The sequence below is a fragment of the Rutidosis leptorrhynchoides genome, chromosome 1 (genome assembly GCF_046630445.1).
Source record: "Rutidosis leptorrhynchoides isolate AG116_Rl617_1_P2 chromosome 1, CSIRO_AGI_Rlap_v1, whole genome shotgun sequence".
NCBI classification, from domain to species: Eukaryota; Viridiplantae; Streptophyta; class Magnoliopsida; order Asterales; family Asteraceae; genus Rutidosis; species Rutidosis leptorrhynchoides.
The window spans coordinates 106,806,852-106,828,664 of NC_092333.1; the positions used below are offsets into that span (position 1 = coordinate 106,806,852).

General features: G+C 34.3%; 1 protein-coding gene across 1 annotated transcript; it reads left to right on the forward strand.

The window, feature by feature from the left end:
• Positions 1 to 170: 170 nt before the first annotated feature.
• LOC139887987 (uncharacterized) lies at positions 171 to 17,939 on the forward strand. The gene is made up of 2 exons (XM_071871029.1): positions 171 to 398; positions 17,448 to 17,939. The coding sequence occupies exons 1-2, from the start codon at positions 171 to 173 to the stop codon at positions 17,937 to 17,939; spliced, it is 720 nt and encodes a 239-aa protein (XP_071727130.1).
• Positions 17,940 to 21,813: the final 3,874 nt, after the last annotated feature.

The following is a 21,813-nucleotide window of genomic DNA, read 5'->3' on the forward strand; positions in this document are numbered from 1 at the left end:
GTCGAGTACTTCAAGGAGCAGAGCTGAATTACCCAGAACTTGAGAAACTCACCCTGGCACTCATCCATACAGCTAGGAAACTCAGAAGATACTTACAAGCACATCAGATAGTGGTGCTTACCAACAAACCAATCAGACAAGTACTCTCGAAGCCTGAAAAATCGGGGAGAATGGCCAAATGGGACATTGAGTTAGGTGAACATGACATCGAATTCCGAGTTAGGCATGCAATCAAAGGACAAGTTCTAGCAGATTTCATCGCCGAAACAGATAGCGTTAATGAAGAAGATACAAAGAACTCAACTCGAGTCATTACCTCGAAGATCGAATGTGAAGAATGGAAGTTGTACACTGACGGTGCGTCGAGTTCTGATGGATCAGGTGCTGGTCTGATGTCAGTAAATCCCGAAGGAAATGAGTTCACCTATGCACTCCTGATAGTTAAAGCTAAGAGGTATAAAATACTATTAAATTTTAGCAGGAAATACTATTAAATACGATACAATTTTACACAAGATATTTATTTATTTATAGAATGGATATACTTAACCTTGCTACAACACTTATAGGCAGTGTACCTAATCGTACAGTAGTGTAGTTTTTAGTAAGTCCGGTTCGTTCCACAGGGAAAATCTTTAAACAAAGCTTAACGCTATATTAGTTTACTTTTATAAAAATACAAATATATATATAAGTAATATTATTATTATAAAGGGGGATTTTTACCGTTTAATGACCGGTTTGTCGATTTTAAAAACTTTAGTTGCAGTTAAAACAAAATGTAAAATATTAAATAAAAAAAAGACTTAATTTAAAGCGTAAAGTAAATAACGATAATGAAATTGCGAATAATAAAAGTGCGATAAAATAAACTTGCGATAATTAAAAAGTACGATAATTAAAAGTGCAATTAAATACAATAACAATAAATAAAAATGCGATAATTAGAAGTGCAATTAAATATAAAATAAAGGAAATTAAATATGAAATAAAAGAATTATGCTTATTTAAACTTTCATAATCATGATGTTTGACGTGTTGATTTTAGTTTTATGCCCATGGGTTAATTGTCCTTTGTCCTGGATTATTTAATATGTCCGTCTGGTTTTTGTCCATAACAGTCCATCAGTCATAAATATAAAGTGCGAGTGTCCTCGTCAAATTATCCTTATACCCGAAGTTTAAATATTCCAACTAATTGGGGACTTAAACTGTAACAAGATTTTAATACTTTGTTTAATAATTACTCCAGGATGTCGACTGAGTGTAACCCAAGGTTTTAATACTTTGTTATCAATTATGCCAAGTGTCCTTGTACATAATTTCACCCCTGTTTTAATAATTCTAGTGGCTATTAATCCATTCCCGTGTCCGTTAAATGAACGATTATTCGTACATATAAATACCCCGCCCATCGTGTCCGATTGAGTGTATATGGTTATTTATAGGTACGTCCAATTGTAAATCTTTATATTAAAATTAACAAACTATCATTTAATTAAACAAATATAAAGCCCATTAATAGCCCATAGTCTAATTTCCACAAGTGTCGTTCTTTTGTCCAAACCCCAATTATGGTACAAAGCCCAATTACCCAATTTTAGTAATTAGCCCAACATCATGATTACTTCGTTTTAAATAAGCATAATAATAACTTAGCTACGAGACATTAAATTAAAAAGGTTGAACATAACTTACAATGATTAAAAATAGCGTAGCGTTACAAGGACAGAATTTCGACTTACACCCTTACAACATTCGCTAACATACCCTTATTATTAGGATTTAAAATTAAAATTAAAATTAAAATATAAATATAAATATTACGTATATAGATAGAGAGATTGATATATTGGATTTATTTTTACGATCAGAATGCGCGAGCTTTATAGGCAGTTTCAACATTTGAGGCTCCGCGACTCGCGGCCCTTTTCTTCTTCAAACTCCGCGAGTCGCGGAGATCGTTTTTACAGCTCACCCACATTTGGCTCTTTGTTTGCCAACGATTTATTTTATAAATATAATATATATATATAATTAATATAATTAATTATATATTATATTATATTTATATACATAGTTAACTTGTAATTTTTAGTCCGTTGCGTCGAGCGTTGAGAGTTGACTCTGGTCCCGGTTCCGGATTTTCGAACGTCCTTGCGTACAATTTAATATCTTGTACTTTGCGTTTTGAATCTTGTACTCTTATAATTTCGAGACGTTTCTTATCAATAATTGGAACCTCTTTGATTGTATTTTGTACTTTTGAGCTTTTTGGTCGTTTGCGTCTTCAATTCGTCGAATCTGTCTTTTGTCTTCACCTTTTATTATTTAAACGAATATCACTTTTAAATAGAACAATTGCAACTAAAAGCTTGTCTTTCTTGAGGAATAATATTATGAAATATATGTTCGTTTTTAGCATTATCAAATATTCCCACACTTGAGCGTTGCTTGTCCTCAATTAATATCGTCTTGAAATACTAGAATCACTTCTTTATTCTTCACACTTTGTACATCAGTGATTTCTATACGGCGGTATAAACAATGGTAGTAACGATATGGTTTACAGTCCCACATGACTATAAAAATTTAGATCCATTAAGGAAATTGGATCTTTATGAAAACATTTGATCTTTTGAAAATTAAATCTAGTTTTTATCCTAGATAAGTTTTCCGGAATAACCCTTCACCGGTGTTTGCAAAATATTTTTGTGGGTTTGGTGGGTTTCATATTTGAAAATTTTAGCTCAAAACTTATGGTTTTGTGTCACCCACTTGCTAACCTTGTATTAGGAAAGCAACATGTCCAGTATACTTACTCCGTATATTACCTTTCGGTAAACTACCGTCCGGTTATAAAGGAAAGCGTTGAACAAGCAACTGTTAAGGCAATGTCCCCTGACATGCTTTTAATTATGGTCTATAATGTGTCGGACGCAATTACTATCCTTGGTAGGAGCAATAGTAAAGCTCACCCTTATGATTTTTCGGTCTGGCACAAGGTCCTGTCTTTGACCATGCTATGCAACCATCGTTCTTACGGTTGACACCCGATTTAGTTCAGGTGACCTAATGAATTCCAGGTGAATTCCTAAGATTTTACGTTCAATGGTAATGAACGCATTGAAAATAGGTTTTCAGAAAACAAATCGGTTTATAATTTGATCAAAATATTTTCTCGTTCAAGCTCGAGTTTAGATATCATTGAATTCCATGAGTTTGTAATTCTCAATCTTTAAGGTCAATCTCAAGGATTTAGTAATATCAGGCTTAAAAGCTGATTTTTAATCTTTAAGGAGATTATCCTTTCTGGGGATCTGATTCATTAGTCTTATCCAGCTAATTTGCACGGCGCCCTCCCCATTTTACGAGACAGATCCTCTCATGGTTAGGATAAGTCTGACCACATGGTGACCCTGTTTGATGCTGAGGTCCGTGGATTTCCTGCTGATTTTAGAGATGACTTTTCTAGATTTTTCGTCAACCTACAGCTGGTCTGGACGACAACTTCTTGACCTAAATCAAGAAGCGCGTGTCTTTTTCGGAAGACTTTACTTCCTTTTAATGATGGAATTGATTCATCGTGTAGATCCATCTTTCATTACAGTAAATCGGGTAAAACAGTTAATTTAGTCCAAAACAAAAGCACCTACAATAAACTTTACAGAAATATGTGACATATGTTTAAGATAACTTGGTAATTTTTCCCACACTTGGCTTTTATTTTCCTTTTTATTGTTCTCTATTTCATTTTAAATGAATTTTAACATTTTGGTTTGTTTCTCAATTTATATCCTTTCCGAGGTAACAATAATTTCGGTGTTAACACCTAGTTTTATCGTTCATAAATATGTATAAACATGATTTTGAGTTCATTTAATTGAAAATTTTGAAAAATTTTACTAGAATTGGGTAGTCAGTATATAAGACTAGGGCTGTTCTTTATTATCAGAGAGCACTAGATTCTAATACAACTACTACTTTACTAGTATTTCTAATGGTAACCAAGTGTATAAAGTAAAAATTTTAAAATCCGAAAGAATTTAACCCCTTCCCACACTTAAGATCTTGCAATGCCCTCATTTGCAAGAGATCAGTAACAATTTAAATTATTGAGGGTGATTTGTGTGAAAATGATTAAATTTTACCAAAGTTTCCAAACATATTTGTGTTTGTGTTGAATGATAAATGGTGCACATCATTTGTTCATTCCGTCTTGTTATATCACATTTATTTTGCATCTTGTCGTCAAAATTAGTTGCTTTTGCTGAACTTAATGCCAGTCTTTAAAAATGCGTTGTTTTACCCTGTTGTGTACATAAGATAAACTGCAAACATATATACATATTTTTGAAGTTTGGTATATTACCCCACATTCAAAAATTATTGAAATCTAAGAATAAAAGTTAGAAAATTATAAAAACTATTACAATATTAACATAAGTATTAAACGTATCAACATTACAAATTACAAAATAAATAAAACTAAGTAGACTAGGGATGATACTGATACCAGTAGGGGTTCCATGCATAACCATATGTGCTATAAAATGCTTCGGCTGGGTTATACGTAGGATACGGTGGTTGGATCTCTATAGACCAGGGAGGGAATATGGGCGATGGAGTAGGAATATAGTTTCTACCTATATGTTGGCAATAAGCTATGATTTGGTTTTGATGAACTTGCCAATCTTCAAATGCTCTATGTCTAGCATTTTCATACTCTTGTGAAGCTATAAACCTTTGCATTTCTGCCATTTCATTTCCCCCTCCTACATTACCTTGCGGTTGGTTTCTCTCAACCTGTGGATGTCTACCATTATATCGTACTGCGGCGTTATTTCGCCTCTTCAAAACTTTCGCACCATGGTATACATTTAAACCTATTGTATCGCGGGGTTCTGGTTCTTCGACTAATAATCTCCCCCGACTTATATCCACACCGAGATATTCAACAATCAAAGTAATAAATATACCACCTCCTATTATGCTATGCGGTCTCATCCCCTTAACCATAGCTGATAAATAATAACCCACATAATAAGGTATACTTACAGTGCTTTGTGGGTCTCGAATACACATGTGGTAAAACAAATCCTGTTCATTTACCTTTTCCTTGTTCTTACCTCGTTGTGTAATCGAATTGGCTAAAAACCTATGAATTACTCTTAATTCAGCTCTATCTATATCCAAATAAGAGTAATTTCCCCCTTTAAATCGGTGATGGCTAGTCATTTGACTCCATACACCATGCGTATCAAAATTTTCGTCTATCTTTCTACCATTTAGTATCAACCCTCTACAATCGGCAGATGCTAGCTCCTCAGGCGTATATATACGTAAAGCCTGAGCCATGTCTAGTAAAGACATGTGGCGCATCGAACCTCCTAACAAAAATCTAATAAAAGATCGATCGGTTAAACTAGCTACCCGATCATTTAATTCTATACTACACAACAATTCTTCACACCATACTTTATATACAGGTCTACGCATGTTGAATAACCGTACCCAATCGTTAAAAGTAGAATTACCATACCTCTGTGTAAGTAATTCCCTAATTGGCCCGGCCAATTCTACAGCTTCTAATGGTCCCCATTCTATGACCCTAGGTACTTCAACAGCTTTAGAATGAAGAGTATGCAAACCCCTTTGGTATTTTGGATAATCTATCCAAAGTCTGTCAAATCTCAGGTTCGGGTGCAAATCTTCCAAGTGCATATCAGAAAATGTCATGACTGGATGAGATATATCTTGTTTGTAGTAGTTATCCACCTCCTGTTGTTCCGTATTCTCAGTAGGAGCATTGCGAGCTTGGTATGAAGATTCACCCCTTTCAGTCTGCAAAACACATCAAACACAATTTTTGTGCATCCAAATATGCATTAGTGTCAGCAAAATCATCAATCAAAATAATTACAATGACATGCTCAGTTTATATCAAACTTAAGCTCATTTTCATATTTTCATCAAATCTACACTTTTTCAAATAAGCATATACGAAAATGTTCGCCAAGTTCATAAGCATTCAACTCAAATAACATGTCAAAATAATCATTAATAGCAATAAAACAAGTTTCAAATGGCATTATCTCTCAAAAATCAAGTTCATGAATTTTAGACTTGAAAAAGTCCACTTTAATTCTCAAAATCATGTTTAGGCTCAATGTTTGGATCATTTAACTACCTAAATATGTTACACTACTTAATTTAGCAACAATTCATGACAAAAATCGGCCATAACCTGTTTATATCAAAAAGCCCCAAATTGCTCAAGAACACAAACCCTAGATTACTCAAAATTTGAAGTTTAAGGCTTCTAATCATGTTAAATAGCATCAATCTAGGTTATACAAGCATAATACATAAATAATTTAAGCATAATTACACTAAAAAGCATCAAAATCAAATTGGGTATAAAATTGCTCAAGAACACCAATTTTCGGATTAAATGGTGTTTAGGTGTAGAAATTTACCGTTTTTCTTGAGTAATTCCTTGATAGCATCCTTCTCAACATGATTTTAGTAAAAGATTTGATGATTAACGGTCAAAAATTGCGAATTTGGTGTGTATTTTTCGGGTTTTTTTCGGGTTATTTTCGCAGTTTTTGTGGTGTTAGGATGTTCAACTGATCAGTTTTTGCGTTTTATTTTTTTCTGTATTTTGGTCCCTCCGCGAGTCGCGGTGTTTGACCCTTCAAACTCCGCGAGTCGCGGAGTTTGTATTTTTTTTATATCTTATACTAATTAAAACAATTAAGTAATTAATTTTAAAATTTTGTTTCCCTTGTTATTTAGGACGAAGTCGTTTCGGATCGATGTCCTAGTCCGTCCTTCGACAAAATTTTAAAATTTGTCTTTTTGTAGCGATTGTTTTTAAAGCTAAGATTTTTGGGTTTTTTTTTTTTTTAATGTTTTTGGCATACTTTAATTCAATAAGATTAAAAATAATGATAATAAAAGTTCTCGTCCCTCCCTCGGGTAAAGCAATTTCGGTTCAACGACCTAGTCTTCAACTTACGACGAATTTTAAAAATCGTATTTTTAACTTAATGAGATAAAGTAAATTTTTGTTTTTAAATTCACACCAAACTTAAAATAAAAATACATAAAATTCAAAATTAATATTAAAAATTCACACCAAACTTAAAATTTAAAATGCATAAAATTAAAAATTCATATTTTAAAAATTAAAAATTCACACCAAACTTAATTTAAAAATTCATATAATAAAATCACACCAAACTTATATTATATTTTTCAAATATTTACAATTTTAAATATATTGTTTTTACAAAGTTTACAATATTAATTTAAGATTTATATATTAATTTTAAAAACATGGTAAAAATAAAATTAAAAATCTTTTTGGCTTTTTATCCCACTTTAATCAATCAAATATTATCAAAAATATGCGCCCCTCTTTTCGGTAAAGTAATTTCAGTTCCATAACCTAATTTAACTCATGACGAATTTTTGAAATATTTTGGGTTGATTGATTAAAGATATTTATACCTTAAGAATAAACGTTAAATTTCGCCGTGATGTAATAAATTTTTGAATGATATCAATAATTTCGGTCGCCAAACCTAATTTTATTCAATACCAATTTAATACTTTATAGCGAACAAATTAGCGTTTATTATCAAAAGGTTAAAAATAAAAATAAAAACTGTACAGACTTACCTGTGAGATAGTATTCTTAGTTATACTATCTATCCCACTCATAAGATAGTCGGTCTAATTGGTTTTCCATAGCTACATAGGCATAACCTCGAGCATTCAGTGTTTTTTCTTCTAAACATATGAACGGTCCGTCTCTGCATAAAGTAACAAATTCGGTATTTGAATAGGTTTGATTATTTGAACATTTACCTCCATGTGACCATTTTCCGCATTTGTGACATCTTTCTAGGTGTCGTGCTCTTCTTTTCGCTGCGGATTTTGATTTTCCTTTACCAAATTGTAACTTATTATCTTCGCATCTTGATTCTTTTCTTACTCCGTCCAATCTTTCTCTGATTACTGATACTATTTCACTCGGTAGTGTGTCATTATTACGTTTAGTGATCAAAGCGTGTAGCATTAGACCATGGTTTAGTTCACAGGCAGTCTTCATTTCGTAAAAACCTAAAAAAAATAAAAATTCAGAATGGGGGGAGAAGACTAGTTCTTTAGGGTCTGCTAGGGAAAGACCATTCGGGTTCCATTTTCGAGAACTACACGAAAACAGACAATCTAACTTTAACAGAAATACATATTATCCTTTAAAGACTTGATTCTCCCCACACTTAGTTAGCTGTGGTATCGAAATTGTGATTAACTTCATTGTCGAATTCCATCGGACTATCTATGTAGTGTTTAACTCTGTGACCATTAACTTTAAATTCAATCCCATTTGAATTTATTAATTCTATCGTTCCGTATGGGAAAACTCTTTTGACTATGAATGGTCCAGACCATCTTGATTTCAATTTTCCAGGAAATAGCTTGAATCATGAATTGAAAAGAAGAACTCTGTCTCCTTCTTTAAATTCTTTTAAACTTCTGATTCTTTTATCATGCCATTTCTTCGTTCTTTCTTTATAGATTAACGAATTTTCGTATACTTCATGTCTTAATTCTTCTAATTCGTTTAGTTGACTTAATCGTAGACGTCCAGCTTCATGTATATCAAGATTACATGTTTTCAAAGCCCAAAATGCTTTGTGTTCAATTTCTACTGGAAGATGACATGCTTTTCCATAAACAAGTCTAAAAGGTGTGGTTCCAATTGGAGTTTTGTAGGCTGTTCTAAAAGCCCAGAGTGCATCCTCCAATTTAATGGACCATTCCTTCGGATTTGATCCTACGGTTTTCTCTAGAATACGTTTTAAAGCTCGGTTGGTATTTTCAACTTGTCCACTTGTTTGTGGATGATATGCAGTGGAGATTTTATGAGTTACTCCATATCTTTTAAGAACTTTTTCAAGTTGATTATTACAGAAATGAGTACCCCGATCACTTATTAAAGCTTTCGGTGTTCCAAACCTTGCAAAAAGACGTTTTAAAAAGTTGACTACAACTCGTGCATCATTAGTTGGGAGAGCTTGTGCTTCCGCCCATTTAGATACATAATCAATGGCTACGAGAATATAGAGATTATTATGAGATTTTGGAAATGGACCCATAAAGTCAATACTCCAAATGTCAAATACTTCACATACTTGAATGACATTTTGTGGCATTTCATCACGTTGACTTATTTTTCCGGCCCTTTGACAAGCATCACAGGATTTGCAAAGAAGGTGTGCGTCTTTGTAAATTGTAGGCCAATAGAATCCAGCATCATAAACTTTTCTTGCTGTTAGTTGAGGCCCATAATGCCCTCCTGTTGGTCCTGTGTGACAATGGTTTAAAATTTTACTAGCTTCATCTCCAAATACACATCGGCGTATTATTCTATCGGGACAACTTTTAAACAGATGTGGATCTTCCCAAAAATAGTGTTTTATATCACTAAAGAATTTCTTTCGTTTTTGGTACGATAATCCTTTTTCAAGGAATCCACAAACTAAGTAGTTTGCATAGTCTGCAAACCATGGAATTTCATTATAATCTATCTTCAATAGATATTCATCAGGAAAGTTGTCTTGTATGGCCGATTCATTTAGAACTTCTAATTCAGGATTTTCAAGACGAGAAAGATGATCAGCGGCGAGATTTTCTGCTCCTCTTTTATCTCGGATTTCAATATCGAACTCTTGTAAGAGTAAGATCCAAAGGATTAATCTTGGTTTGGCATCTTGTTTCGAAAATAGGTATCTAAGAGCAGAATGGTCGGTATAGACCACCGTTTTTGCTAGAACGAGATATGAACGAAATTTGTCAAAAGCAAAGACAATAGCAAGGAGTTCTTTTTCAGTAGTTGTGTAATTCGTTTGTGCTCCTTGTAACGTCTTACTAGCATAATATATAGTTTGAAATCGTTTTTCAATCCTTTGTCCTAAAACGGCTCCCATTGCAAAATCACTTGCATCGCACATAAGTTCAAACGGTAGATTCCAATTTGGTGTTATCATGATCGGCGCATTAGTGAGTTTCTCTTTAAGAATATTAAAAGATTTGATACATTCTTCTGAAAAGATGAATGGAGCATCCTTTTCTAGGAGTTTATTCATAGGAGTGGCAATTTTAGAAAAATCTTTTATGAAACGTCGGTAAAAACCGGCATGCCCTAGAAAACTCCTAACTCCTCTAACATTGGTGGGATGTGGAAGTTTAGCAATTACATCTACTTTAGCTCTATCCACTTCAATTCCTTCCTTTGAGATTTTATGTCCAAGAACGATGCCTTCTTTAACCATGAAATGACATTTCTCCCAATTAAGAACTAGATTTGATTGTTCGCATCTAATAAGCATTCGTTCCAGATTAACTAGACATGATTCAAATGTATCACCGAAGACTGAAAAGTCATCCATGAAAACTTCCATGCATTCTTCTATTATGTCGTGAAAAATCGCCATCATACACCTTTGAAAGGTTGCAGGGGCGTTGCAAAGTCCAAATGGCATGCGTTTGTAAGCAAAAGTACCATAAGGGCACGTGAATGTGGTTTTCTCTTGATCTTCGAGTGCTATTGGAATTTGAAAATATCCGGAAAATCCATCAAGAAAACAATAATAACTATTTCCGGCTAATCTTTCCAACATTTGATCAATGAAAGGTAAGGGAAAGTGATCTTTTCTGGTGGCGTCATTTAATTTTCTATAATCAATACACGCACGCCATCCTGTTACAGTCCTAGTAGGAATAAGCTCATTTTTCTCATTTGTAATGACAGTCATGCCACCCTTCTTAGGCACGCATTGAACTGGGCTTACCCATGGACTATCTAAAATTGGATATATTAAACCTGCATCTAGTAGTTTAATAATTTCTTTTTTAACTACATCTTGCATATTAGGATTTAGTCTTCGTTGGCGTTGCACATACGTTTTATGACCTTCTTCCATAAGGATTTTATGTGTGCAATACGAAGGACTTATTCCTTTAATATCATGAATCTTCCATGCAATGGCTGGTTTATGAGCTTTCAACACAGAAATGAGTTGTGATTTCTCATTTTCAGTAAGAGAATACGATATTATTACAGGTAATTCAGATTCACCATGTAAATAAGCGTATTCTAAATGGTTTGGAAGTGGCTTTAACTCTAATTTCGGTGGTTCTTCTATTGATGATTTATATCGATATCTGTCTTCTTCTTTTAGCATTTGAATTTCTTCTGTTGTTGGTTCATATCCATTAGCTATAAGTGTAGCTAACATTTCAGCTTCATCAATTTGTTCTGTTCCTTCTCCTAAAGAACATTCTCCTGTTCCTTGTAATTCTGGAAATTCTTCTAATAATTCTGCATGTGAATCTATAGTTTGAATATAATAACATGTATCATCTGCAGATTGAGGTTGTTGCATTGCTCTATCAACTGAAAAGGTAACACTCTCGTCCTCTATACTTAGGGTCAATTTCTTACCAAACACGTCTATCATTGCTTTAGCCGTGTTTAAGAATGGTCTTCCTAATATGAGAGGAACTTGAGAATCTTCTTCTATGTCCAGAACAACAAAATCTACTGGAAATACTAAAGTATCAACTTTAACTAGCATGTTCTCCATTATCCCTCTAGGATATTTTATTGATTGATCGGCTAGTTGTATGCTTATTCTTGTTGGTTTCAATTCTCCAAGGTCTAGTTTAGCGTATAGTGAATACGGCATTAGATTTATACTTGCACCTAAGTCTGCCAATGCTTCTATTGAACTAAGACTACCCAGAAAACATGGAATTGTGAAACTTCCTGGATCAGATAATTTTTCTGGTATCTTATTCAACAGCACTGCTGAACAATTAGCATTCATAGTAACGGCCGAGAGTTCTTCCATTTTCTTTCTATTCGTGATCAGATCTTTCAAGAATTTAGCATATCTAGGCATTCCTGAAATCACATCAATGAAAGGAAGATTTACATTTATCTGTTTAAACATATCCAAGTATTTGGATTGCTCGGCTTCAAGTCTTTCTTTTTTCATTTTACTCGGGTAAGGAAGTGGTGGTTGTTATGGTTTAGCATAAGGTTTATCCTTAGCTGTGTTATCTTCATTAACCTTTTCAACTACAGGTTCTTTTTCCTTATCTTGATCAGGTTGTGGTTCTTGTGGAGTAGGAATAGCTTCATCAGAAGTTACAGGTATTTCAGGTGGTTTAAGTGTTGTACCACTTCTTGTGGTAATGGCTTTAGCTGTTTCATTCCGGGGGTTAGCATTTGTATCACTAGGTAGACTCTCCGGTTTTCTTTCACCTATTAACCTTGCTAGGTTACTTACTTCTTGTTCTAGATTTTGAATAGAAGCTTGTTGATTTCTAAATGCTTGAGCATTTTGTTCATTAGTTTGTTTTTGAGATGTGAAAAACTGCGTTTGAGTTTCAACTAGCTTCGTCATCATATCTTCTAAATTCGGCTTTTTATCATCAGTTTGTTGTGGTGGTTTGTTTTGAAAATTAGGTCTTTGCTGATTGTAAGTATTGTTGGATACTTGTTGATTGCTAGGACCTTGTTGGTTGTTGTATGGAACATTTCTGTTATAATTCTGGTTTTGATTGTAAATCGGTCTTGGCGGTTGATAATTATTCTGATAATTATTTCCAGGCCTTTGGTTTATGTATGAAATATTCTCTCTTTGTTCCATTGTTAATTCAATACCGAGACAATCTTTTGTCAAATGTGGTCCTCCACACTGCTCACAACTAATTCGTATTGAGTGAATATCCTTAGTCATCGTTTCCATTCGTCTCTCCACAGCATCTATCTTTGCGGAAATGGAATCTAAGTCATGGCTAGAATCGGCTCTAGCTGCTTTAGATGATCTAACGATATCTTTTTCTTGGTGCCACTCATGTGAGTGGGAAGCAGTGTTATCAATAATTTTATAAGCATCAGTTTCGGTTTTCTTCATAATAGAACCACCAGCTGCAATATCTATGTCTTTCCTTGTAGTGATGTCGCATCCTTGGTAGAATATTTGTACTATTTGACAGGTATCTAAACCATGTTACGGACATCCTCTTAATAACTTTCCAAATCTTGTCCACGCCTCATATAGAGTTTCATTCGGTTTCTGTGTAAACGTAACAATTTCTCCTTGAAGTCTTACGGCTTTAGATGCAGGAAAGAATTGTTTAAGAAAATTTTCATCTAAAACGTCCCATGTATCAATCTTCCCTTCAGGTAACGATTCCAACCAATCTTTGGCTTCTCCCTTTAAAGTCCAGGGAAATAACATGAGATATATCTGTTCATCCTCCACTTCTCGGATTTTAAATAGAGTGCAGATTCTATTAAAGGTACGAAGATGTTCATTTGGATCTTCCTTCAGCGCACCACTAAATTGGCATTGATTAGTCACCATGTGTAGAATTTGTCCTTTGATTTCATAATCTGGCGCATTAATGTCTGGATGAGTAATTGCGTGACCTTGGCCAGTGCGTTTAGCTCTCATTCGATCTTCCATACTTAAAGGTTCCAGATTCTCCATAATTGAATTTGTTGAATTCGAATCACTAGAGGATTCTGATTTAATGGTTCGTTCCTCAACAATCTCTGTTTGAATGATTGGTGGTTCCGGAGGAAAATTTAATGGTTCAGGATCTATGAATCGTCCCTGAATATTCTCCGGATTCTCAATTGCGTGGTCGGGTTCAAAAAATGGATTATCGGAAATTTGAATTGGAGTACTTGGTCGACTGGATGAAGATCCTAAAGAAAAATCAATGGCGGTAATATTTGCTAAATGTCTTGATCTAGTTACAGGTGGTGAACGTACAAAAGGTGGTGAACGTCTTGCTCGGTGCATTCACTGAATATCCTATTAGTTTTTAAAAAGGAAAGAAAAATTATATAAGTTATCCAATCAATAGATTTTTCTAATTTTGCCCACGTTTTGAATAGCCAAAAGATGCAGCAGAGGGGCAGGATTCGTTTGGTCTCAATATAATTGAGGACTGTTTGGCTCCAATAACCCGGTCCACGTACAAATCCAACTATTACTACGAACCAGAAAATTTTGATGTCTATCAATTTAACCACTTAAAATAAATTTTCGTAATTTTAAGAAATTTAGATAAGAAGTAGAATAAAAAACTATATCCTAAAAACTAGAATAGCGAGAAATAAGAAAGAAAAAGAGCGTGTCGGAAAAAGATCGAAAAATAAAAATAAGAAAGAAAAAGAGTGACTTATAGAACTTAAAAACACTAGATTAACCCAACCTTATTATTATCACTAACTTAAAATTATAATCGCAAATTGAGATTACTAATTGGAATGATAATTGATACATAGGTAAAAGGTGTCTAAAAATATTAAAGCTTACAAGAAAAACTATATCCCAAATGGCAATAACTTAAAAAGAAACTAAAACTTAAAAAGGCGTCGCAAAATTCTAAAGTACCTAAATCTTAGTCTAAAGAAAAGCACTTAAGGGATTTTACGGCAAAGTCTAAAAATCTAGAAATAAAAATATAACTATGGCAAAAACTGAGTTTAAAAACTAAAAACTAGCGAAAAATACAAATATTACGCTAAAACAATTAAAAAGGGCAAAATATAAAAATATACTAAAAGTTGTAAAAAGTACAATTTTTATAAAAATATTATTTTTATATTATTTATTTTATAAAACTATTACTTTTATATATATAAATAAAACTAATTAAAAATAATTATTACAAATTAATTAAATCTTAAACTAAATAATAAATTAATTAACCCTAAATACTAATTAATTAATAATAATAATTAAAACTCCGTAATAAATGCCAAATTAGGGTTGCTGTGTGCCCGTGTCAGACGGCTCCACGACTCGCGGTATTTTCTTCTTCAAACTCCGCGAGTCGCGGGATATGAAAATTCAGATGACAGGCTGGTTTCGACAGGTTTCGTTTTACTTTTTTTTTTTATATTTTTTGTTTAAATATTTAAATAAAATATTTAAATAAAATATTTATAAAAACTAAATAAAAACTTATGTTTTAAAAACTAAAATAAAAATAGAAATACTTTATAATAAAAATCTTAAAACTAGATTTATATATTTATTTATTTATTTTTTTTTTCGGTTTTTAATTTTATGTTCTAAATAAACACAAAATATTTAAATAAAACTTATATTTTTATAAAATAAAAATAAAGAAACTTTATAAAACTTAAATATTTAATAAACTCTTAAAAATATCTATATTTTTGTTTTTCTTTTCTATGTTTTTGAATATTTAAAACGTATTTTTACAAAAACGTATTTTTATAAAAGTAAACTAAAAATAAAAATCTTTTTTTTTTATAATTATTAGCGTTGCGCTTCCGGCTTTTAAGCTAGATTTTCCCCGGCAGCGGCGCCAAAAATACTTGATAGTTAAAGCTAAGGGGTATAAAATACTATTAAATTTTAGCAGGAAATACTATTAAATACGATACAATTTTACACAAGATATTTTTTATTTTATAGAATGGATATACTTAACCTTGCTACAACACTTATAGGCAGTGTACCTAATCATACAGTAGTGTAGTTTTTAGTAAGTCCGGTTCGTTCCACAGGGAAAATCTTTAAATAAAGCTTAACGCTATATTAGTTTACTTTTATAAAAATACAAATATATATATAAGTAATATTATTATTATAAAGGGGGATTTTTACCGTTTAATGACCGGTTTATCGATTTTAAAAACTTTAGTTGCAGTTAAAACAAAATGTAAAATATTAAATAAATAAAAGACTTAATTTAAAGCGTAAAGTAAATAACGATAATGAAATTGCGAATAATAAAAGTGCGATAAAATAAACTTGCGATAATTAAAAAGTACGATAATTAAAAGTGCAATTAAATACAATAACAATAAATAAAAATGCGATAATTAGAAGTGCAATTAAATATAAAATAAAGGAAATTAAATATGAAATAAAAGAATTATGCTTATTTAAACTTCCATAATCATGATGTTTGACGTGTTGATTTTAGTTTTATGCCCATGGGTTAATTGTCCTTTGTCCTGGATTATTTAATATGTCCGTCTGGTTTTTGTCCATAACAGTCCATCAGTCATAAATATAAAGTGCGAGTGTCCTCTTCAAATTATCCTTATACCTGAAGTTTAAATATTCCAACTAATTGGGGACTTAAACTGTAACAAGATTTTAATACTCTGTTTAATAATTACACCAGGATGTCGACTGAGTGTAACCCAAGGTTTTAATACTTTGTTATCAATTATGCCAAGTGTCCTTGTACATAATTTCACCCCTGTTTTAATAATTCTAGTGGCTATTAATCCATTCCCGTGTCCGGTTAAATGAACGATTATTCGTACATATAAATACCCCGCCCATCGTGTCCGATTGAGTGTATATGGTTATTTATAGGTACGTCCAATTGTAAATCTTTATATTAAAATTAACAAACTATCATTTAGTTAAACAAATATAAAGCCCATTAATAGCCCATAGTCTAATTTCTACAAGTGTCGTTCTTTTGTCCAAACCCCAATTATGGTACAAAGCCCAATTACCCAATTTTAGTAATTAGCCCAACATCATGATTACTTCGTTTTAAATAAGCATAATAATAACTTAGCTACGAGACATTAAATTAAAAAGGTTGAACATAACTTACAATGATTAAAAATAGCGTAGCGTTACACGGATAGAATTTCGACTTACACCCTTACAACATTCGCTAACATACCCTTATTATTAGGATTTAAAATTAAAATTAAAATATAAATATAAATATAAATATAAATATAAATATTACGTATATAGATAGAGAGATTGATATATTGGATTTATTTTTACGATCAGAATGCGCGAGCTTTATAGGCAGTTTCAACATTTGAGGCTCCGCGACTCGCGGCCCTTTTCTTCTTCAAACTCCGCGAGTCGCGGAGATCGTTTTTACAGCTCACCCACATTTGGCTCTTTGTTTGCCGACGATTTATTTTATAAATATAATATATATATAATTAATATAATTAATTATATATTATATTATATTTATATACATAGTTAACTTGTAATTTTTAGTCCGTTGCGTCGAGCGTTGAGAGTTGACTCTGGTCCCGGTTCCGGATTTTCGAACGTCCTTGCGTACAATTTAATATCTTGTACTTTGCATTTTGAATCTTGTACTCTTGTAATTTCGAGACGTTTCTTATCAATAATTGGAACCTCTTTGATTGTATTTTGTACTTTTGAGCTTTTTGGTCGTTTGCGTCTTCAATTCGTCGAATCTGTCTTTTGTCTTCACCTTTTATTATTTAAACGAATATCACTTTTAAATAAAACAATTGCAACTAAAAGCTTGTCTTTCTTGAGGAATAATGCTATGAAATATATGTTCGTTTTTAGCATTATCAACTCCGTTTCAAATTCGCAACAACCAATAACGAACCAGAGTACGAAGCTCTACTTGCAGGACTGAGAATGGCGAAGCAATTAAAAATCCTTCACCTCCGAGCCTTCGTCGACTCACAACTAGTGTCTAACCAAATCAGGGGAACTTTCGAAGCAAAGCAACCCACCATCCAACAGTACTTGTCAAAAGCGAAAGAACTGATCGAAAGCTTCAAAAGTTTTGGTATCGAACATGTCCGAAGAAGTCAAAATAAGAAGGCAGACGCACTGAGCAAACTTGCTTTGCTGACATTTGAGCATCTTGCAAAAGAAGTCTTGGTGGAGGTGATAGAAAAGAAATTGATCCTAGAAGAAGAAGTCAATGACCTCATACAAGAAGATGAGGTAACATGGATGACTCCACTGCAAGTATATCTTGAAACAGGAAAATTACCAGAGGATAAAAAACGAAGCAAGGAAGATAAGGATAAAGGCACCCTCATATAAAATGATGAACGGAGCGCTATACATAAGATCCTTCCTCACTCAATGGCTTTAATGTGTAGGGCCAAAGCAAGCAACTGTCATAATCCAAGAGATGCACGAAGGGATATGTGGTATTCACGCAGGTCCAAGGTCAGTAGTCGCAAAAATCATGAGACTAGGGTACTATTGGCCTACGATGCATCATGATGCAACGATGGTACTACAAACTTGTGAGTCTTGTCAAATCCACTCAAATGTCCCAAGACTAACCAAGCAAGAACTAATCTCTGTTACATCTGCGTGGCCATTCATGAAATGGGGAATAGACATAGTTGGACCTATCAATGATACTGCAACAACCCGACATCTTAAATCCCTTAGACGAGTACCAAAAAAAAAAAAAATTTCTATGTCAGTGCATCTGGACGGCGTCCAGAATCCTGGACGGCGTCCAGCTCAGAAAGGTGGGACGGCGTCCAAAGTTTGGGACGACGTCCAGCTCAAAACAACTGGGACGGCGTCCAAGCAATTGGGACGGCGTCCCAATGGTCTTCCAGCTACTGATCACGGGTCCAACTCACACGAGCGGAAAACCCGCTTCCCGACACTTTCAAACGAAAACCTTTTTACCACAAGCCAATATAAGTGAAACTAAGAGATTTTCATCATCAAATCAAGTTTTACATCAACGGGCCCACATCGCCCATTTTACGAGTTTCGTTCAAAAATAAAAGTTTCGACCAAATATAAGTTTAAGTTCCAAACGACACTAGAGCATGGTGTTTGAGGTTAAACTACCCAATCTCGGTCGAACTCCAAAAGCTAACACCCAAAAGCATCCCCTAACAAAACAAGCGGGAGATCACTAATCCAATTGAACGCTCTTACCCTTGTCAACGCCCGAGCCTATAAAAAAAAGGTAAACAACGAGAGGGTAAGCAAAGCTTAGTGAATGCAATAATTATACGAATACATATATAATTATACCTACTTGCATACACTTACACAATCGCAAACATGCTAGCAAACAACATTAGCTTATCGTCGCAATAACAAGCTATAATTCACCAATACCCCCAAGCTAGCATAACATCCGCATATAAATATAACTCGAATAATATAATATGCTTACAACACAAATAACCATGGTTAACCAATAGTACAAGGGAACGGCGCTCGCGAAAACGCCATCGGTGTTCACAACATCCGTTAGGGCACTTAACACCTCGCACCACTAACCCCTAGGGTGGCACCTTAACACCTCGGCACTTCACCCCGAGTGGCATCTTAACACCTCGATGCTTCACTCATTATTTTACGGAGTGGTGTCTTAACACCTCGGCACTACACTCCTAGGTGGCATCTTAACACCTCGATGCTACACCCGAGTGGCATCTTAACACCTCGATGCTACACTCTTCACGTGAAACGTGGTGTCTTAACACCTCGACACTACACATTTCACGCTACAACAAATAGATACATTATATACCTACGAATATAATTATTCCACTCACCTCAAAGTCTTGTGAAAAGATACCCGAGCTTGCGAAACCTCAAAGTAACATACCTATCACGTTATACATATTATCAAACATAAACTCAAGTCGGTCAACCAATTCTTTCACCATTCCTAAGTCATTTTGACCCAAAGTGCAATCCCGACCCATTTTGCACCATTAACCCTAATAATAGGTCAACTTCACCAAAAACCCTAACTCTAGTCAAATATGGTCTTATTACATTTTTAAATCACCAATTTAACTCATTTTCACACATGCAAGACCACTTAGGTCATTAAAGACCCATTTAACCCATTTCAAGGTCAACACACCCATTTGGGTCATCCACAACCCAAATGACACCCACTAACATTAAATATAAGTGTACTAGTGATTTGCTAGGCCTTTAAGACCCATTTACCCTTTCAAAACCCTAGGTTAGTCACCATTTGGGTCTTCATGACCCAAACTTACCCAAAACCCCCAAATTACTCACAAATGGGTTTTATGTGCAACACTAACCCAAACCCTAACCCTTAAACACATTAAACTAAGGTAATCAAGTTTAGGGCTTACCACCACAATCAAAACGAAGCTAACGAGGAGATGAACAACTTTAATGCTCGAGCTAAAACCCGAAACACGCTTCTTCTTCTCCGATTTGAGCTTTCTCACACTTGAATCACACTCTTTCACTAGGATTTAAGTGGATGAAGTTTGGTGGTTAGAAATGGAGTAATGAGGCTCAACCAAACTAATCTAGGGCCTTTAATTCGTCCACCAAGTGAAATTACCAATTTACCCATCTAAAATATTTAAAAACCCAATTCTGGCTCGACAGATCATCTGGACGGCGTCCAGATTTCTGGACGGCATCCCGGCCTTCATAATGGGACGGCGTCCCAGATGTTTGGACGGCGTCTAAACAAAAAAGAAAACAGGATCTTACAGATACCCCTGAAAGCCCAAGATTCCTACTGGTAGAAATTGACTACTTTACCAAATGGGCTAAAACAAAACCCTTGGCAGCAGTCACTGGTAAGCAAATAGAAAAGTTTGTCTGGGAGCACATCGTATGCAGGTTCGGAGTTCCCCAAGAAATAGTTTCGAACAATGGGAAACAGTTCGCAGAAGGAATTTTCCCAAAATTTTGCAAGCAATTGAAAATTCAGCAAAACTTCACCTCAGTATATCATCCCCAAGGTAATGGACAAGTGGAAGTAACAAACCGAGACATAATCAAATGAAAACAACGAAGAAAATCTTCGAGTCAACTTGGACCTACTCGAGGAGAGAAGAGAGGCAGCTGTGATTCGGGAGACCTCGTATAAACGAACGATTGAAGGCTATTATAACAAAAGAGTAAAGCCCTCAACCTTCAAAGTAGGAGAATATGTCCTAAGGTTAAACAGTGCAAGCAAAGTGGAATACGAAGGAAAACTAGGACCAAATTGGGAAGGCCCCTATGTAATTTCACAGGTGCGGGTAAAGGCTCCTACAAATTGGAAATGACAACCAGCAAACCAATACCAAGGGCAGGGAATACAACCAACCTCCGAAAGTTTTATCATTAGATGTCTTGTACTTTTTATTTTGTAACATGTAGTTGAAAGATGCAACATTGGTAGTTGAAGCCTATAACCTTCCTACACAAAACTTAATGAATTTCTCACAACTACTTTTGATAAACTAATGTCTTAACAAAATTAAATTCCATATTGGGAATTATGTGAGAAAAATGACAGCCGGCACATAAAATAACCCTGTCATAATCCACACTATACCGAGCAACGAGGCAAAATATGCTTCGGAATACTCGACGTAAGGAAACAAGTTTTCCTTAAAAGTGATCACTCTACCACCATCCTGCAGTAGAGAGTTTTTACCCACCCAAGCAGGATAAAATCCATGGTAACACATACAAAAAGCATGCTAAATTAAACGAACTAGAGTTATGCCATACATGTCCATTGTTCAAATAAAAAGGGCGACAGAGCCCAGGCACCTATGCCAAACAAAAGATGATAATTGTTTTTAAACGATTGCACACAACAGCTAATTAACAGGGGCATCAACCTTTCCCGATTCTCCCATAGCTTCAGGAACCTCCAGGTGAGTTTCTTCATCATCATCATGAACCGCAGGAACAACAGTAGCGCGCGTCTTCAAAAGCTCACTAGGCTTGGCATCCACCTTGGCTGAGATGGTCTTAACATAATCAAATTCAGCCTGCTCGAGCTCATCAAAAGCAGAGTCAACCATTGCTTTTCCCTGATCAGTATAATCGGCAAAGTCAGCAAGCTGCACAACCCCTTTAAATGGCAAACCCCCTATCATCTCACACCTAACCTAAACTTTCGAAGCCAACACCACATTACCAAAAATTTGCCAAA